This window comes from Ambystoma mexicanum, chromosome 9 (genome assembly GCF_040938575.1).
Source record: "Ambystoma mexicanum isolate Mex_15411 chromosome 9, UKY_AmexF1_1, whole genome shotgun sequence".
Lineage (NCBI taxonomy): Eukaryota > Metazoa > Chordata > Amphibia > Caudata > Ambystomatidae > Ambystoma > Ambystoma mexicanum.
Window position 1 is genome coordinate 1,116,363,934 of NC_090931.1, and position 17,222 is coordinate 1,116,381,155.

The 17,222-nt window shown below is 48.9% G+C and overlaps 1 protein-coding gene across 30 annotated transcripts in view; it reads left to right on the forward strand.

The window, feature by feature from the left end:
• Positions 1–17,222, forward strand: part of NEB (nebulin) — a 359,744-nt gene that overhangs the window by 171,862 nt on the left and 170,660 nt on the right. For all 30 annotated transcript variants that reach the window (XM_069616457.1, XM_069616464.1, XM_069616462.1 and 27 more), the window contains 5 exons: positions 325–636; positions 729–932; positions 8,334–8,438; positions 8,675–8,782; positions 10,657–10,968. In XM_069616457.1, the coding sequence (XP_069472558.1) occupies positions 325–636; positions 729–932; positions 8,334–8,438; positions 8,675–8,782; positions 10,657–10,968 (1,041 nt within the window). The remainder of the gene's footprint in view (positions 1–324; positions 637–728; positions 933–8,333; positions 8,439–8,674; positions 8,783–10,656; positions 10,969–17,222) is intronic.

Below are 17,222 nucleotides of genomic sequence, written 5' to 3' on the forward strand. Positions count from 1 at the left end.
TAAAAATAAGTGTATTTCATCCTGTTGCAAGAGCGTATTGGAGTGGTTATTGAATCCAAAGCAAGGCTGTTGATCTCCACGCCATTTTGGAGGGTTTGGGCCTACAATTGCATAGGCTTGCTCACTCTTTCACCCCAAACCATAGTACATGCTGCTGTTGCGTTCTGTACTAAACATATAAGCCAACCTCATGCTTCCTCCCTGTAAACACACTATACTTACGCCAAAAGGCCAGGCATTTTCTCATTGTCAATTCATTGTGCAACGGCTGAGAAAGGTTTTCTTAAAAATTAAACAGTTATATGTTTTGTATTTTTATCATAGTACAAGTATAAAACAGCATACCGCAAGCAGCAAGGTCACTATGTGGGATTCCGCAGCCTTCAAGATGATCCCAAGTCCGTGTGGGCCATCCACGTGGCCAGGATCCAGAGCGACCGAGAGTACAAGAAGGACTTTGAGAAATCCAAGACCAAGTACAACAGCCCCGTGGACATGCTGGGCGTCCTCTTAGCCAAGAACTGTCAGAAGCTGGTCAGCGACATTGACTACCGCCATTACCTGCACCAGTGGACATGCCTGCCCGATCAGAACGATGTCATCCAGGCTAAGAAAGCCTACGAGCTACAGAGCGACGTAAGTCCTAGCTTGTCAATAGGATGCCAACTGCTCAGCCCCTTGAGGTCTGAAGCTGTGCTGACTGTCTCTGTGTTCTTCTCTGTGTACAGGCTGTCTACAAGCAGGACTTGGAATGGCTGAAAGGAATTGGCTGGGTCCCTGCCGGTTCACTGGAAGTAGAAAAGGTCAAGAGAGCTGGTGACATCCTGAGTGAGAAGAAGTATCGTCAGCGCCCAGAAACCTTCAAGTTCACAAGTATCCTGGACTCATTGGAGTTAGTTCTTGCTAAGAACAACGCACTGCAGAATAACAATGTAAGTGTGACAACACCTTGTGGTATCTATTAGGCAAAGAAAAGCATTGTCACTCTACCTATAACATTCATTAATATTCCGATGTGTATTAACATATGTCATTATTTTGCCAAAATTGTTTCTTAGGGGGCATGCCTCACAGACATGAAATAGTGCCCACCTATATTGCAGCCTCTATTGCACACCCTTTGAGATTCAACACATTCTATACTGTGTGTGTCCATCCCACCCAGCATTGTAAAAGCTAAACTTAAGCAGCAAGTATGCACCTACAACTACTGTGACCAGTCAACTGCTTGACCTAGCTCTGACAGTCTGTTGAATAGTTGCCTGGCGAAGCTCATGGCCTGGTCAGGTTAGAGCATTCATAGGTTCAACGGGAATTAAACGGGAGGGCTACAAACTATTCCTGGAAAGGCGATCCCTTTTCCTCATTCCGTCTGATTCAGCAACATTGGGGCCATTCCTACAGATGCCCTTGCAGGGCGGGTTGCAGTAGATGGGCAAGCAAGTACAACGCCAAGCTCTGCTATATGGAAGTGCCTGGCTTGTAGAAGGAGTCTTACACATCCAAAACATAACTAATTCATTGTTTGTCATGGAATACAAAGCTACAATTTCCCATCAATGAGGATCTGTGTCTCAAAGTGCACTCCCCTCATTTCACCTGAATTAGAAGGATGGTAAATTGCTGACAGGGTGCATGTTAACAGAACCCCCTCCAGCCACCCCCCCCCCCCCCGCCCACTGATCTGAGTGTTAATCACTAAGGATGGGCAAAATGGCTGAATTTTGGTTTGCAGGAAAATTTGCCGAATTCTGGGAAAAATTCACCCAATATGGCAATTTCATCTGCATAGCGAAATTTGCCATTTCAGGCCTTTTCCCACCTTAAATTTAGTTTTTCTGAAATGTTGCATTTTTTTCTGTTTTAGTCCCTAAACAGCGAATAAAGAGTTCTTGCCCCTTGGGCCTCTTTGGCTGTTTAATTCCTTCTCCTCGCAGGCAATAGTATTCTTTCACATTGTAACCACCTAGCTAGCTTCGGCAACCGGGTGGATACTCGGATCTTTAGTTGCAAGAACCCCCAGGCTGCAACTCATTGGATGTGAAGACTGTGGATGGCAGCCTTCCTCCTAAGGTGGGGAATGAGTGCCCAGGAACTTCTCTAGAGAGATGAAAACAGTTCCCATCCACTCTCAGGCTCTGGGCTCAATTCATATGCTCTGTGCAGCACAGGTAGCCGCTAAATCTTTCCCTGGTGAAGTTCTTCTCAGCTCTCAAAAGATTTTCTCTGGGGTTTTCCTCACCCCTCCTCTCCCCCAGAGTGGCTTCAGCCAATCGGGGGATTGGATATACAATCAAACAAATGTGAAGCAGGGTTAGCACAGGGAGACTCCCCCCTAATTGGATGATTGAATGCATGATTTCGGAAACCAGCTGACATGACTGAAGGTGGGAAAATGCATGACTTTGTTCCTACTTTATTCACAGCTCTAGACAGTCTCCTATGTCCAGGAAACGTACTAGGTAGAAACCAAAGAGTAAATGATTTACAGGTGGCCAGCGCGGCCTAGGGAAGTGGCGGGCTCCTAAAGTGAAGCTATGGGCTAATAGAGTCCAATAAGGGGCCTCCTCTAGATCCATTTGGCAGGAGATGCATTATTCACTGTGGGGGAGGGCTTATGTGTGTGTTGTGTTGTGGGGAGGAGAGCAAAATGGCTTCTCCGCCAATCCCCTTGACCCGCCTAAGTGCACGAGAGAGGCAGTATAGTGGGGACCCAACTGAGATGCGACTCAGTCTCTCTTCAGCCCTTCTCCTTCTCTACTGAGGCCAAGGGGGGGGCGGATATAGAAGAGCCCACTCATCGTTGGGCAGGTTTGGGGGGTGGGGGGTTCATTGCAGTATTCTCAACCTAATCTGTGGCCCAAAATGGAACGCTACTCGCGTCAGCCGTACTAGCCTGCAACCACACCCACTGTGATGCTGAGTGCTCACAGCCTGGGGCTTGCACACACTCATTTGGGGCCCAAGAGCTGTGTGCTCACTCCCCGCTGTGGCACTCACAACGGATTGGTGGACAAGGACCAGAAGAATCGGCGAACAATAAAAATAAGAGCAGGTGCACTGCTAGACGCGAAAAGTGACTGCAAGACAGTTGACTTGGGGTCTGATGACCACTATACTTAAAAAGAGAGGGTGATTGATAGAGAGGTTTTTTAAATCCTACCTGCTGCAGGCCCCTCCCAGATAAGTAACTTATTATTTGTAACATGTTTGTTGTAGCGAGTTCATTGGCTTCTGAAGTCAGGTTTCATGTTGATTGGCTGCACAACAGCGGCACAGTGCATATCCACCTGTGCACGAAGTTTGCACTTGGAAAAAGAGGCGAATCTTGTGTCGAGTGTCTGATTTGCTAGGCGATAAGTAGCGCAAAGCACACGTTGACATTGGGATGTTGTGTTTATTTGGTTTTCAGTCTGAATGTTGAATAGATGGCAATGGCTGAGTAGTGCTGCATGTTTCTGCCTAGTTCACGTGCAATAGTTTGTAAGCAGGAGGCCTCAGCAACTTGACCAAAACATGGCGCAGGCCCTGTGCTGCAATGTTTGTAGCAGCCCATGAGGCAGGCGTGCTGCATGTTGCTTGTTCACAGGAAATATGCAGAAAGATGCTGCACGCTTTGCTTTTTAGGATGCTGATTTGACCTCTAAGTATTAAGGGCACGCGTGGAGTTCTCTTACCGAATGGGGTAAAACCAACATATGAGACAAGAACTCAATAACTAAGATAAAGGTGCACCGTTGAAATGAGGCCGGCCTTCATGTCCTGTGGTCGTCGTGGATGGCACTGAAAAGCACTACACGGGTAAAAGCAGCAGTGTGCTCTTTTGTGCATCACTAGAATGACAGACACAGGTAAACGCAATGTGCAATGCCTTTTGCACTGCTATTACGCGCCTCCGGAGCAGAGCGCTCCAAGAGGTATCTCCAAGGAATCCTGTGCATTGCTTTCACAGGTAGCCGCTATGGCCGTGTCAGTGGCAACGGTAGCATTGACTGCGCGGGCCACCAAGATCCGAAGGTGATGCACCAGGTGGAGCAGGCCACATGATAATTGTTTCTGTCTCCCAACCTTGCCGAAAGCTCCACAACCAGGCTGTGAAGAGTAGGGATGATTCCCTTTACTCTGGGAGATGAAGCCCAAAAGCATCACAGCCAGGCAGGGAAGAGTTGGGATATTTCCCTTTACTCTGTGAGATGAAGCCCCAAAGCTCCATAGCCAGTCAGGGAAGAGTTGTGATATTTCCCTTTACTCTGGGAGGTGAAGCCCCAAAACACCACAGCCAGGCAGGGAAGAGTTGGGATATTTCCCTTTACTCTGGGAGGTGAAAGCTCCACAGCCAGGCAGAGAAGAGTTGGGATATTTCCCTTTACTCTGTGAGATGAAGCACAAAAACCCCACAGCCAGGCAGGGAAGAGTTGGGATATTTCCCTTTACTCTGTGAGATGAAGCCCCAAAGCTCCACAGCCAGGCAGGGAAGAGTTGTGATATTTCCCTTTACTCTTGGAGGTGAAGCCCCAAACCACCACAGCCAGGCAGGGAAGAGTTGGGATATTTCCCTTTACTCTGTGAGATGAAGCCCAAAAGCTCCACAGCCAGGCAGGGAAGAGTTGGGATAATTTACTGTACTCTGGGGGAAGGGGGTGAAGCCCAAAAGCTCCACAGCCAGGCAGGGAAGAGTTGGACTAATTCCCTGTACTCTAGGAGGTGAAGCCCAAAAGCTCCACAGTCAGGCAGGGAAGAGTTGGGGGTCATTCCCTTTACTCCAGGAGGTGAAGCCGCAAAACTCCACCACCAGGTTGGGGAGGGTAGGCATAATTCCCTTTACTCTGGGAGGCGAAGCCACAAAGCTCCACCACCAGGTTAAAGAGGATAGGGTTCATTTCCTTTACTTTGGGAGGTGAAGCCCCAAAACTCCACAGCCAGGCAGGGTAGAGCTGGGATGATTCCCTTTATTCTGGGAGGTGAAGCCCCAAATCTCCACAGCCAAAAAGGGAAGAGTTGGGATATTTCCCTTTACTCTGGGAGGTGAAGCCCCAACGCCCCACAGCCATGCAGGGAAAGGTTGGGATATTTCCCTTTACTTTGGGAGGTGAAACCCCAAAACTCCACAGCCAGGCATCGAAGAGTTCGGATATTTCCCTTTACTGTGGGAGGTGAAGCCCAAACGCCCACAGCCATGCAGGGAAGAGTTGGGATATTTCCCTTTACTCTGGGAGGTGACGCCCCAATGCCCCACAGCCAGGAAGGGAAGCGTTGGGATAATTACCTTTACTGTGGGAGGTGAAGCTATAAAGCTCCACAGCCAGGCAGGGAAGAGTTGGGATATTTCCCGTTACTCTGAGAGGTGAAGCCCCAACGCCCCACAGCCAGGCAGGGAAGAGTTGGGATAATTCCCTGTACTCTGGGAGATGAAGCCCCAGAGCTCCACAGCCAGGCAGAGAAGAGTTGGGATAATTCCCTGTACTCTGGGAGATGAAGCCCCAACGCCCCACAGCCAGGCAGGGAAGAGTTGGGATAATTCCCTGTACTCTGGGAGATGAAGCCCAAAAGCTCCACAGCCAGGCATGGAAGAGTTGGTATAATTACCTCTACTGTGGAAGGTGAAGACACAAAGCTCTGCCACCAGTTTATAAAGGGTAGGGTTCATTCCCTTTACTTTGGGTGGTGAAGCCCCAAAACTCCACAGCCAGGCAGGGAAAAGTTGGGATAATTTAAAGCGCTAAAGGCAAATCCCCTGGGAGCTTTCAAGGGGAAGGTGAATCCCCTGGGAATTGAGTCAGTGTCATCGGCCTCTTACTTAACTTGGCATATCTGCACCCACTCCCATTCCGCCCCTCACTAAAACACCAGTCGTACATTAAGTGGAGCAGGGTAACCTATATATTATGCTGCAGTCTCTGAGGACTCTTTCAACAGCTAAAGGTTCCCCAGATTACTGTTTGGGGGAAGGGGAGCCAGCAAATACTAGTAGCCCACCAAGGCATACACTGACAAGAGTTTTACATTCTCTAGACCAGCCCGAGAGCAAACTGATTTAGAAGATAGGTCAGTGAAAAGGGGCGCTACTACAAGCCCCCAGTTATCAAATCGAATGGGCAAATATTAGACAGGATTCCTGACTCCTTATCCATCATTATGCTAAGAATGGAACATCGGGTTACATCTTTAATGGCTGGAACCTGAAGGAACATTGAAGACAGAAGAGTTTTTAGGGGTAGTTTTGGCTCACTATTAATGATCAAGCTCCCCAGAAATTTTAAACGCACTGAGGAATGCTCACAGCCAGTTAGGTGCTATCCCCTATATTAAACGGGCATTGAGCTCTGCTGAGTGTTACACCCAGTACAAGAGCATGTCGCAGCTATTTGAATTTCCCTCTTTAATGAGGAGGACGACTGGTCAGGAATTGAAGGAAACAAAGGGGACGTGTTCTATTCCTGCATGACCCTATGCAGAATTATTATCCTTAGTGGAAATTCAAGGAAAGGAGGTTGAAAGACTGAAAATGGAGCTTCAAAATGCTACACTGATCAGCCATTGGAGGCAAGAAAAGTTGTGAAAGAGAAGAGAGACTTCATCACACAAACTACCTTGTCCTTTGCTGCTCACGATGTAGAAGTCACTGGGGCAGTGTCCATACCAGGGAATGACATCCCCCGTCTTTCAACAAATTCCTATGTCTCTCATTGCAAAGATGGCCCTCGGTTCCATTTGCTCAGTGAGAAAGAGAGATATAACTCACCTGAGTATCCGCTGTCATTCCTTCCTGAGAGAAGCAAACTGCTAGGATCTTGAAATTGGAAAAGAACATGCCACCTTTATTATAGCGATTGTTCCTAAACAATCTGGTCGTGAACCCTGGGATTGCATTCCGGAAAAAGACGTTAATGTGACTAAAAAGGAAATTTGGGCCAACCACAATACTGCAGAGAGATTTGCTTTATTTGAGACAAATTCCTATCCCAGTGTGGGGTGATATGATAGGATAGGATATGATATGGCATTCATAACGCGCCTGTACACAAGTGTTTCTAGACACGACCTGAAGGTGGCCTGAAGGACTGTATCTTCGTTGCATGTGGGAGAACGAGCCCACCTGAATTCTTGAAGAAAGGCACTAACTAGCATCAGATAGTATTGAGTCTCAAAATTGTTATGGGAATTGTTGAGCCTCTTGTTAAACTACTTTTGTCGCTCCCATTAGCATTGTTGTCCTAATATTTTTGTTTGTGGGCATTTGTGAGTATTTATAGTAGTCTCACAGCCCTGGTTTGCAGTAGGTATGCGTGTTGCGTAACCTCTTTCTGTTTCCCCCTCAGACTCTCTACTTTGTCATTCTTTTAGGATCTGCCCTTACTCTGATTTTGGTTCTTGTGTTTTCATATTTTTGGTCTCATGCTTGGATACCTGTTTAGGTCTTAAACGCTGCGCCAAATGTCAAGAAATACAATTAAGTTGTGCATTTTTTTACTGACTTTGCAAGTTGATTTTCAGTTCCGAATATCTTGCAGCCAGGAATTGGGAAGGATTTGCCTGGCTCTGCTCTTTGCCATAGGAGGCTGAAGCGCAAGCAACCATGATATGATAGGTTATTTATAACACGCTTAATACCCAGAGGTTTCTAAGCGCGGACCCGGGGATCGAACCTGTGATGCTCCATGTCGTCTTGCTTCCAAGGGAGCACGTTGCCCCTGAGCTACCCTTCCAAGACAATGCCATTAGAATGTAGATGAATAGCAAGGCAAGCTGATCGTATGATCACTGTTAGAGGCCAGGCATGCAAGTGAACGCTGTATAAGCCCGCGGAACGCCAAGGGGCTCACTATCCTGCTTAATAATGCAGACAGCACAGTGCACGAGCAAGGGAACGTCATCCCATTAAAGAAGGTTGTCCGTTAGGATTTCCCCATAACTCATTTGGAGTAGATTAAGAAAATAAGAAGCCCAGTTTTGAAAAAGACCCAAGCAAGGTCTAAACACATGTCAACATATGGGCAAGTAACCTAATGAAGACCTATGGGCGCACAACTTCAAGACCACTGTTAGGTTATTCAACAAGAGTATTAGCTCATTTAAGTACGATGGGAGTAGCGCCTCACAGAGGTGCCCGAGCATATTCTAAGCCTGCAATGAGACTGTTGGAATATGCACCATATGTGAGGCTATTAAAGAAGTGTAATAGCAACATCTGGACCATTGCTTTTCCAATCCTGATCTCTTTTCTACTCCTGCTGGACCCATAAGTGACGGCTGTAGTATTGACAGGCTTACTTGAGTACTATGTTTGATGCTCCACCCGCGCGATATATAAATGTATTGAAATGTTGTTGCAGTTCTTGTACAGAGAAGCTTGGGATAAAGACAAGAGAACGATCCACGTGATGCCTGACACCCCAGAGATTTTGCTGGCCAAGACCAACTCCGTGAACATTAGCAAGGTAAGACCGTCCTGCTAAGTGCATTTAGAGGGAGGCATTTCCTCTTTCCAAATGGGATGACTGGACCTGGAACTGCGCCTCTGGGGTTGGCAGCTTGACCATTGGAATTCAAGCAGAAGCGCCGATACTGGTTCCATTGTGTGCGTGATCTATGGATTGCACATCATGATCTTGTACTCTCAGGCTGAGAATCCATCTCTGCGGCTCATTAAACGGAATGTCTTTTCTTTTGGCAGAAACTTTACACGCAAGGCTGGGAAGATGCAAAGAAGAAGGGCTATGATCTAAGGTCTGATGCCATTGCAATAAAGAGTGCCCGGGCATCGCGGGACATAGCAAGTGATGTAAGTAATTGGTGCTGAAGGTAATTGTCATTATCAACCGATTGTGCTTATTAGCTTTCAGTGTTAAGTTGGTTATCCATTACCATGTAATTGTTCTGATTGGCCATCATTATAATGCCGGCGGTAGCTGTGCTGGTATAACAGGCAGGGCTGCCATGGTATCATTTTTTTTCCAGCACCCGCGAATGGCCAATTACCGGGCCGTTACGGCCCCGGTAGACCCGGTAAATGGTCATTTGCGGGGGCCGGAAAAAAATGTTCCCCATCCCGATTTTAATGGGAATGGGGAGGTCAGATGCACCTGCACCATTTGCATCCGACATCTCTGCTCGCGGGTGGCGGTACACCCGCCAGGTCAGACCTGGTGGGCGGGAAGGCACCCGTGAGCAGAACTCGTAGTTTGCCAGTCCATTGGACCGAGCAGTCCATATCTGAAAACAGTTACAAACCACAATCACGGAGCAATTTTACTCCCTCATCCACTTGGGACAATATTGGAACACAGATCAAAATAATTACACTGTAAAAACGATTTCCAAAAGCTTGTTCGGTGAAATGGTATTGGTAGAAATGACCGAATACAATTTTACCCAAGGAGAAGTGACCGAATTTATTTGACCGAAAATGGTAGGTAATGTGGTATATGTATAGTGCTTCATAGGTGGGGTGTTGGGTGAGGGTATAAGTTAGGGTAGGGAGGAGTAAGGTGGGGCTTAATCGAGGTCTGACCCTGCATTGTTAAAAAAAAGTTGAAAGGTAAAAAGTAATTTTCGTTTTCAGGTTAAATAAATTGGGTCACTTCTCCATTAGGTAAAATATTTTCACTAAAATCACGTATATCCAGGTAAAACACAGGGTCGCTGTGCCAAATCCATATGTCAATTCTCACTGAATTGAGTCTTATTATCTTGCTTTGTATATGAAATGCATATTCATAATTTCTATTTTGGCTGTAAAGTTCAATTGCACCGCTTCATAGAATATTACTTCCTCGCTACTATGGCCGCATCTGGGCCGAATGAATGAACGAGCAGTGGAATAACAGCCAGCGACTTAAGGAAGGGTCTCCGTGATCTGATCAGGTGTAAATGGTCAGCAGCAGGCTTTACTGTTTGAAGATGCTCATTCCTTGAAGCACGATGCATCGAAGGGAAAGAGAGAAATGTGTGTAATACTGAAAGAAAGATATCACAACATATGAATAGCGCGCGCATCACCTGTGGGCCAATGTGGTGAATGACCAATTATGAAATGATTCTCTCTAGCAACTGTCCTTGATGGGTTTCCTTATGAATCACTGAGTCAATTGTTTGGAAACTAATTTCAGCCGTCAGTAAATTAGTAGGATTTAGGCATCATTAGTCTCAGACTGGCATAGAGGGTAGCGCCCAAAGGGCCTCTTTGGGCCACTGTGGGCTGCTTTTGTGGGCTAATGTGGGCCAGAGAAATAACTTACAACCCAGTGCTGCAGGCAGTTTTGACCAATGTTGAAGGCCTTTGAAACACACCATTTAGTCACAAATATTATGAAAATGTGCCCCCGGTACTATTCAGTTTGGCAAAAACTGGCATGCATTTTACTGTATCCCAGTCTGATCCTGGGTATCACACTAACATCATCAGCATAATGAGGCCTAGACATTCTCTCCTCAAACCCCTCATGAAATTACTCTTGTAGAATGACCCGCAGTTGCTTTTATTTTTAAATATAAAATGTTGGCAATCACATCAAAGGCATGCAAATCGATGGAATTCATTCCCATGTTGGAAACTGATATAGAGCCCCCAGCAATGATTGTAAGTCTCTTATTGAGCTGCTCTGCACTGTGTACTGACGTCTGAGCAATTCTAACCACCTGTTCTTTTGTTTCCAGTATAAATACAAGTTGGCCTATCAAAAACAGAGAGGCCACCACGTGGGATTCCGTAGCCTGAAGGATGATCCTAAGTCTGTCTGGGCCATGCACGTGGCCAGGATGCAGAGCGACCGCGAGTACAAGAAGGACTTTGAGAAAACCAAGACCAAGTACAACAGCCCCGTGGACATGCTGGGCATCCTCCTAGCCAAGAACTGTCAGAAGCTGGTCAGCGACATTGACTACCGCCATTACCTGCACCAGTGGACATGCCTGCCCGATCAGAACGATGTCATCCAGGCTAGGAAAGCCTACGACCTACAGAGCGACGTAAGTGAAATGACTTTAGCATGAGGATTACACATAGTTTCTACTATCAGGTCATTGAATAAGGGTTAGTAACAGACAGTAAGTGCCTACCAGTGTTGCTTGTAGCCCCAATTAATTTCTGTGCACCCCCAGTGATTTGACCATTTTAACTTCTGGCCTATTCTAAGCAGGAATGCCTCTAATCGTTGCTAGTTTTAGTAGTTGGTGATACTGTGTTATCAATAACTATGTAATGCCACATCCTGTAAGGTCATTGTGGCATAAGGATGTGTCTGGTCTCTCCCACTACTCTGAGGATACTTTCGCAACCTCTTTGATTTTGGTGAAATCGAGCCAATGTCAGATAGCTGCCTACTACACAGTGAGTACCTTTGGCTGACCCCTGAAGAGGGATATGGTTTTCACATAAGAAGTTGCACGGAGTAACTGTGGACAAGTAAATCAAATGTATGCTTGGTGTAAATAGGTCCAAGCTACTCTGTGTACCTTCTTTGTGCATTGGCCCCTTTGTGAGTATTGTGCCATGCAAAACCCCTTAATCAAATCATTTAGTAAACCCTTCCTTTTGGTGTGAAATCATCAGACTGAGCAACACGCTATTGGATGGCTTGAACTCAGGAGACATGTTTAAGCAGCATCAGGCTTTATTCTGGAAACTAAATGTTGACCATCAAGTGAATGGATTCTTTCCTTCCCTGGATTCCACATCTATGATATCCCTATCCCAGCGAACTTGCTCTCCGGAAATGTTTTCTGCCACAAGGGGGCACAGCGAGGCTCTGCGTCAGTTCTGTCCAATGCCTCTACACGCCCACACCGGGTATGACGTCAGGGCCAGTATATATAAGCACACTCTGTTCGCTAATCGGGAACACGCTTGTTGAGCTTCTTATTTTTTAAAACACCATGTCATGTGCGGAATGCGACCGGCAGATGTCAGTCTCACATCCACACTGTATATGCTTGTACTGCTTGAACGAGGACCACGATCCCAAGATTGCAGGTAGCGTCAGTCCATGCACCCGAAGGCCTTCCGAGAATGGGCGATGAAGATCTTCATGTTCATCCACAAAGCGAGGGGTGAAGTTCTGCAGTCTCGGTCGAGGTTGCACGGCACAGATAGACGCTCCAAAGATCGGGCAGCTCTGCACATGGAGAAGAAGAAGAAGAAAAAGAAGCATCGGAAGAGGTCACACTCCCTGAATGAGTTCTCTCACCATCACTCTACTTCCCCCTCAAAGAAAAAGAGCCACCAATTTAAGGGTTCCGCTAAGTCGCCGGCACAAGTGCCTTTTCCAACCCAGTCCTCCACGCTGGAGGAATGAGAGAACTTCCACCTGAAGATGCTTGACATCTTCACCAAGGCACCGTAGCTCTGGTCCTGGCGCCTGATGAGCGCACTGTGTCTTTCGCGACTGGTAGGTATCCTCAGAATACAACTCCCGCATACCAAAAGGCTTGGGCCTGGTCCAGAAGGAGCGTGAGGTCTCTCGACGGAGCCAGGACCTGCACTGGGGCAGTAGCAGCCACAGTGTCAACTTCAATGTCGGCGCCGATCAGCGTGAAGGACTCTGCGGCTCCGCAGGAATATGTCCCACTCCCCAGGGACGCCTTTATGTCTAAGATGCATGACATCTATGACCCTTCTGGGCTTCAACCCATGGGTTCTAGGGAGGCAAAAGACTTCCCAAACATTTTTATGAGGGAGGTGAGGATGTGCTGGACCTGGCAGAGGACCTGCAAGGAGCCAGAGGCACAGACACTTCCCCTGAGTTAGATATTTTACCAGCTCCCACCCCAGGTAAGCCTCAGGCCACATTCCAGCACCTGATGGCCAATGTGGCCCATACTCTGGGAATTTCTGCTCTGTCCAGGTCCAGAGTTCAAAACGAACTCTGTAACATTCTGGACGATGCCCCAAAGAAGGAAACGCCCTGTCTTTTAATGTGGCGGTGGAGGCCCCGTTAAGTGTGGTAAACACCTGCATCTGTTTCCGCAGTTGACTGGGACCTGTCGCGGAAGCACCATCACGCTCTGTCGGACGCAGCTTTCCTTTCCGCCCATGCTTCACCTGAAAGCCTGGTTGTTCAGGCTGCAACAGTTTGCCTGAAGACCTCTACCTTTCTGTCCCTTCCACCAGACAGGGAGAGTATGAGGTTTGACGCGTGGGGCAAGAAGGTATTTGTGTCAGGCAGTCCAGCACTGTGGGCTGTGATCCCCTCTTGTGCCATGGCAAAATACTCCTTTGGCCTCTGGTCATCAGCAGCCAATGCGGCGTAGTACGTCCCAGAGTGAGAGATGAGGGATGGGTTTCTGTCCTTGGTATCGGACAGCAGGGAGGCAGCACAACAGATGCTACAATCTGGACTGGATAGGTCGGACTGTGTGGGCAGGTCCATGGCCACTAGCACTGTGGTTAGGTGCCATTCTTGGCTGCAGACATTAGGTTTTGCGGCTGATGTTCAGACAAGGCTGTAAGATATGCTTTTCAATGGACAGAACCATTTTGGAGCTAAGGCTGATGACGCCCTCCAGAAGGTCCAGTTGTCTAAGGCGACTGCTAGGTCTTTAGGGCTTGATGTCCAGCAGCCTTCCATGCTGTCCTCTTCTCAGGGCAGGTTTTTTTCCCCCATTTCCCGCCTTTGCCCAGAGGGGCCGTGGATAAACTGCCCGGGAAGGTGCTAGGGCGGATGCTTCCCAAGAGGTAGAGGAAGGGCTACCCAGCGGGGATGTGTTGCAGCGAACACTGTCCCTTCCACACCCCATGGTGCCAAATCTCACCAACGGGCTTCATTACTCGTCACCGGTGGGAGGGAGGCTTTCCTTGTTCAGCACAGAATGGCCAGAGACCAGGGTCGGACCGGGGCATAAAATGGTCTCAGGCTACAATGAAAAAGTGGAGAAAGGAGGGTTCAGCCTTTGAAACAGTGTTGGCGCTCTAAGTGGAAATTATTACAATGATAAACAATGGTAATGGTGGAGATGCTGCAGTAGAGGGATGCCACAGAGGCTGACCTGGGCTTGGCAAACTTAGAAGAGAAAAGGCCCTCCTGTTGCGCTTCTCGAAGTTAAATAAATATTCAAACAAAAGTGGGGGGGCATGGCTAGGAAGCCATGTGAAAGGACGTGTCTGCACGGGGGCTCCCGTAGATCCGCACATTATCCGACTAAAAACAGTGCAAGGACCGATGAAATTTGGCTGAGACTGATATGACTGCGTACATGAAACTCAGGTGAACGTATGGATACGTTTTGATACGGGCCTGCACAGTGAGAGCGCAACAAAAAGCTAAAAGAAGATCTGGAGGCGAGAGTGCGATGAACGAGAAAATGGCCGCCGCCGCCGAACGAAAGAACAAAGGGGTGCTTGATCTGGGTGCCTGACGGTCACACTGGAGCGTGGTGGTGGTGTAGGTGCATGACGCGGGTGCATCGAGGTCATAAAGGGCACCCAGTCCTGCGAGGCCGACGGCGTGGACCTGGGACGGGAGCAGGGCCTGACCGAAGATACTAACCGGAGCGTGCGGTGTGACCGGTAACTGTGCCCCGGGCCCTTTGTGGCCTAAAGTGCGCCTCAGCGGGTGAGACACGACCTGGCTTGGATAGGTGATAGACAAGATAGCCGGGGGAGCCGGAGGACAGAGGAACTTTGTGCCGGAGAAGTGGTGATAACGATAGGGGCACCTGCAGAGCGCACTGTGATACCCCGCCCCAGATCCGAGCGGGGATAGAAGGACGGAAGACATGTCTAACAAGCCCCTGAGAGCGAAGACCAAACAGCACACGCTCGACGAATACGCTAAAACGCCTCCCGGCCCAGACGGAGCCAAAGCCAAAGACAAAACGCAAGCCAAGGAAATGGCCGCCGGGGGTGCGAACCACGAGGTCCTCGCTGCGATCGCAGATCTGAAAGCGACCTGGGAGACCAAGCTCCAGCTCGCTGTGGCTGAACTGAAGACCGCAATGGAACTCCAGGTTGGGGCAGTGCAGGAGGACGTGAACCTCCTGAGGCAGGACGTGCGTACCCTGGCAGAGCGCACGGAGACTTTGGAGAAAGAATTGGGCCCTACCGCGGCGGACTGCGCTGTGCACAAGCGTGAACTCCATGCCCTGGTGCAACGCGTGGGCAACTTGGAGAGTAGGGCGGAGGAAGCAGAAGGGCGCGCCCTGAGGAACAACATCCGTATCGTGGGCCTGCCGGAGGGAGCTGAGGGCCACAATCCAACGGAATTTATCGAAAACATGCTACTGCAGGAGATCAAAGGAGGTACCCTGTCGCAGGGTTTTGCGGTTGAGAGAGTGCACAGGGCCTTAACTAGGAAGCCACCACCGGGAAACCCGCCCAGGCCAGTGATAGCTAAGATCCTAAACTACCGGGACCGAGAAAGGATCCTTGAACACTTCCGCAAGGGAGGCACAATACAACGAGGAGCGGTGAATATAACGGCCTATCCCGATTACACCCTGCAGGTACAGCGCAGTCGCATGAACTTTGGAACAGTGAAGAGGAGATTGCGGGAAGCGGGGCTCAAATACATGTTGCTCTATCCGGCCAAACTGAAGGTTTTCTTTCAGAGCAAGCTTCTGTTCTTTGTTACCCCGGAGGATGCTATGGAGTGGTTGGATGCACGAAACTGCCCTCAGGAGTCAGATGTTCAGACGGCCGGTGGAAAATAAAGAACGAGATAAGTAACACTGTAGGCCCGGTCGGGTCATGAACATTGGGACTAGATTATAGTCATCGAACTCGCTTGAGAACATGCGCGCGTCAGGGGTTATGAAACGTGGTCCTTGCGCGGCGAAGTTGAGGAGCCGCCTGAAGCCACCCTTTACACCCCCTTTTTGTGTTTAGTTTAGTCACTGGTAGTGGGGTGACACCCTGTCGGGTTCTCTATTTGGGTATTCCAAGGAGGACCGAACACAGGGATGCCTGAGATCCAGGGATGGAGCTGGGCAGTTGTTGGGGGTAGGGGTTTGGGGGGGAGTTTTAGTTTTTGTTTGAGCCTGGGGGTGAAACCGGGAGTGGGTGTTCGCAAAGTGGGGAGGATTGCCTCGGATGGGGGGAGGAAACTACTGATAGGCCATGGGAGACCTCAGGATATTAACGTGGAACGTTAGGGGGCTGAACAGTTATCTCAAGCGAAATAAAGTCATGTTGTATCTTAAGAGGCAGAAGATAGACGTAGCCCTACTACAGGAGACACATTTAAAGCGAGAGAAACTGGAGCTGGTAGGGAGGAAGTGGAAGGGAACAGTGGTAGGATCAACGTACTCCGCCTATGCTAGAGGAGTGCTGGTGTGGGTGGCGCCACACGTCCCATTCAAGCTAATTGAGGAGGTTGTGGAGGAGGATGGGAGGTTGGTTATGGTGAGGGGGCTGGTAGAGAACAAAGTAGTGTGCATTGTAAACACATACGCGCCTAACCAGGAAACGGCGACATATTTCAGGACGCTGTGCACCAAGCTCAGTGTTGGGATGGGGGGAACGGTGATATGGGGTGGTGACTTTAATTGCGTGTTGAACCCCAGGGAGGATAGGTCGGATGACAAGATGGCTAAGCCCAGTCCGGCGGCTAAGGTATTGCAGACGCTGCTGGCGGATTTTGGCCTAGTGGATGTGTGGAGAGCGAAACACCCGAGCGCGAGACAATACTCGCACTATTCGGCTCCGCATCTACTGCACACGAGGCTTGATTACTTCTTCACTACGCCAGACATAGTCGCGGAGTGCGACCATATAGACTACAGGGCGAGGGTCCTCTCTGACCACTCGCCCCTGGTCATGAGATGGCAATTGTATTCCCCACAAGCGCGTATACCAACATGGCGCCTAAGGGCGGAGGCGCTCAAAGACCCCGCCTTCAGAGAGGATATTAGGGAAGAGATAACTGCCTATTTTGGGGTAAATAAAGGGATCGTTAAGTCGGCTGGCACCTTATGGGAGGCCTTTAAGGTCGTAATGCGGGGGATCGCCATTGCGAAGTCTAAGGGATTGATGGGGGGAGTCCTGGCGGATTTGCATAGAGCTGAGACTGCGCTGGAGGATGAGTTGAAAGGTGGTGGGATGGATACGGAGGCGGTCTCCAAATTGCAACAGGAGTGTGCGGAACATTGGGACAGGCTCTGTAATTTGAACTATAGAAAGTATATTGAGAGACTGCATGCGGGGGGAGATAAAACGGGCCGACTCTTAGCTTGGCTGTACAAGAGTGAGACCCCATGAACCCCGATCAGATTGGTAACCAATGTAAAGG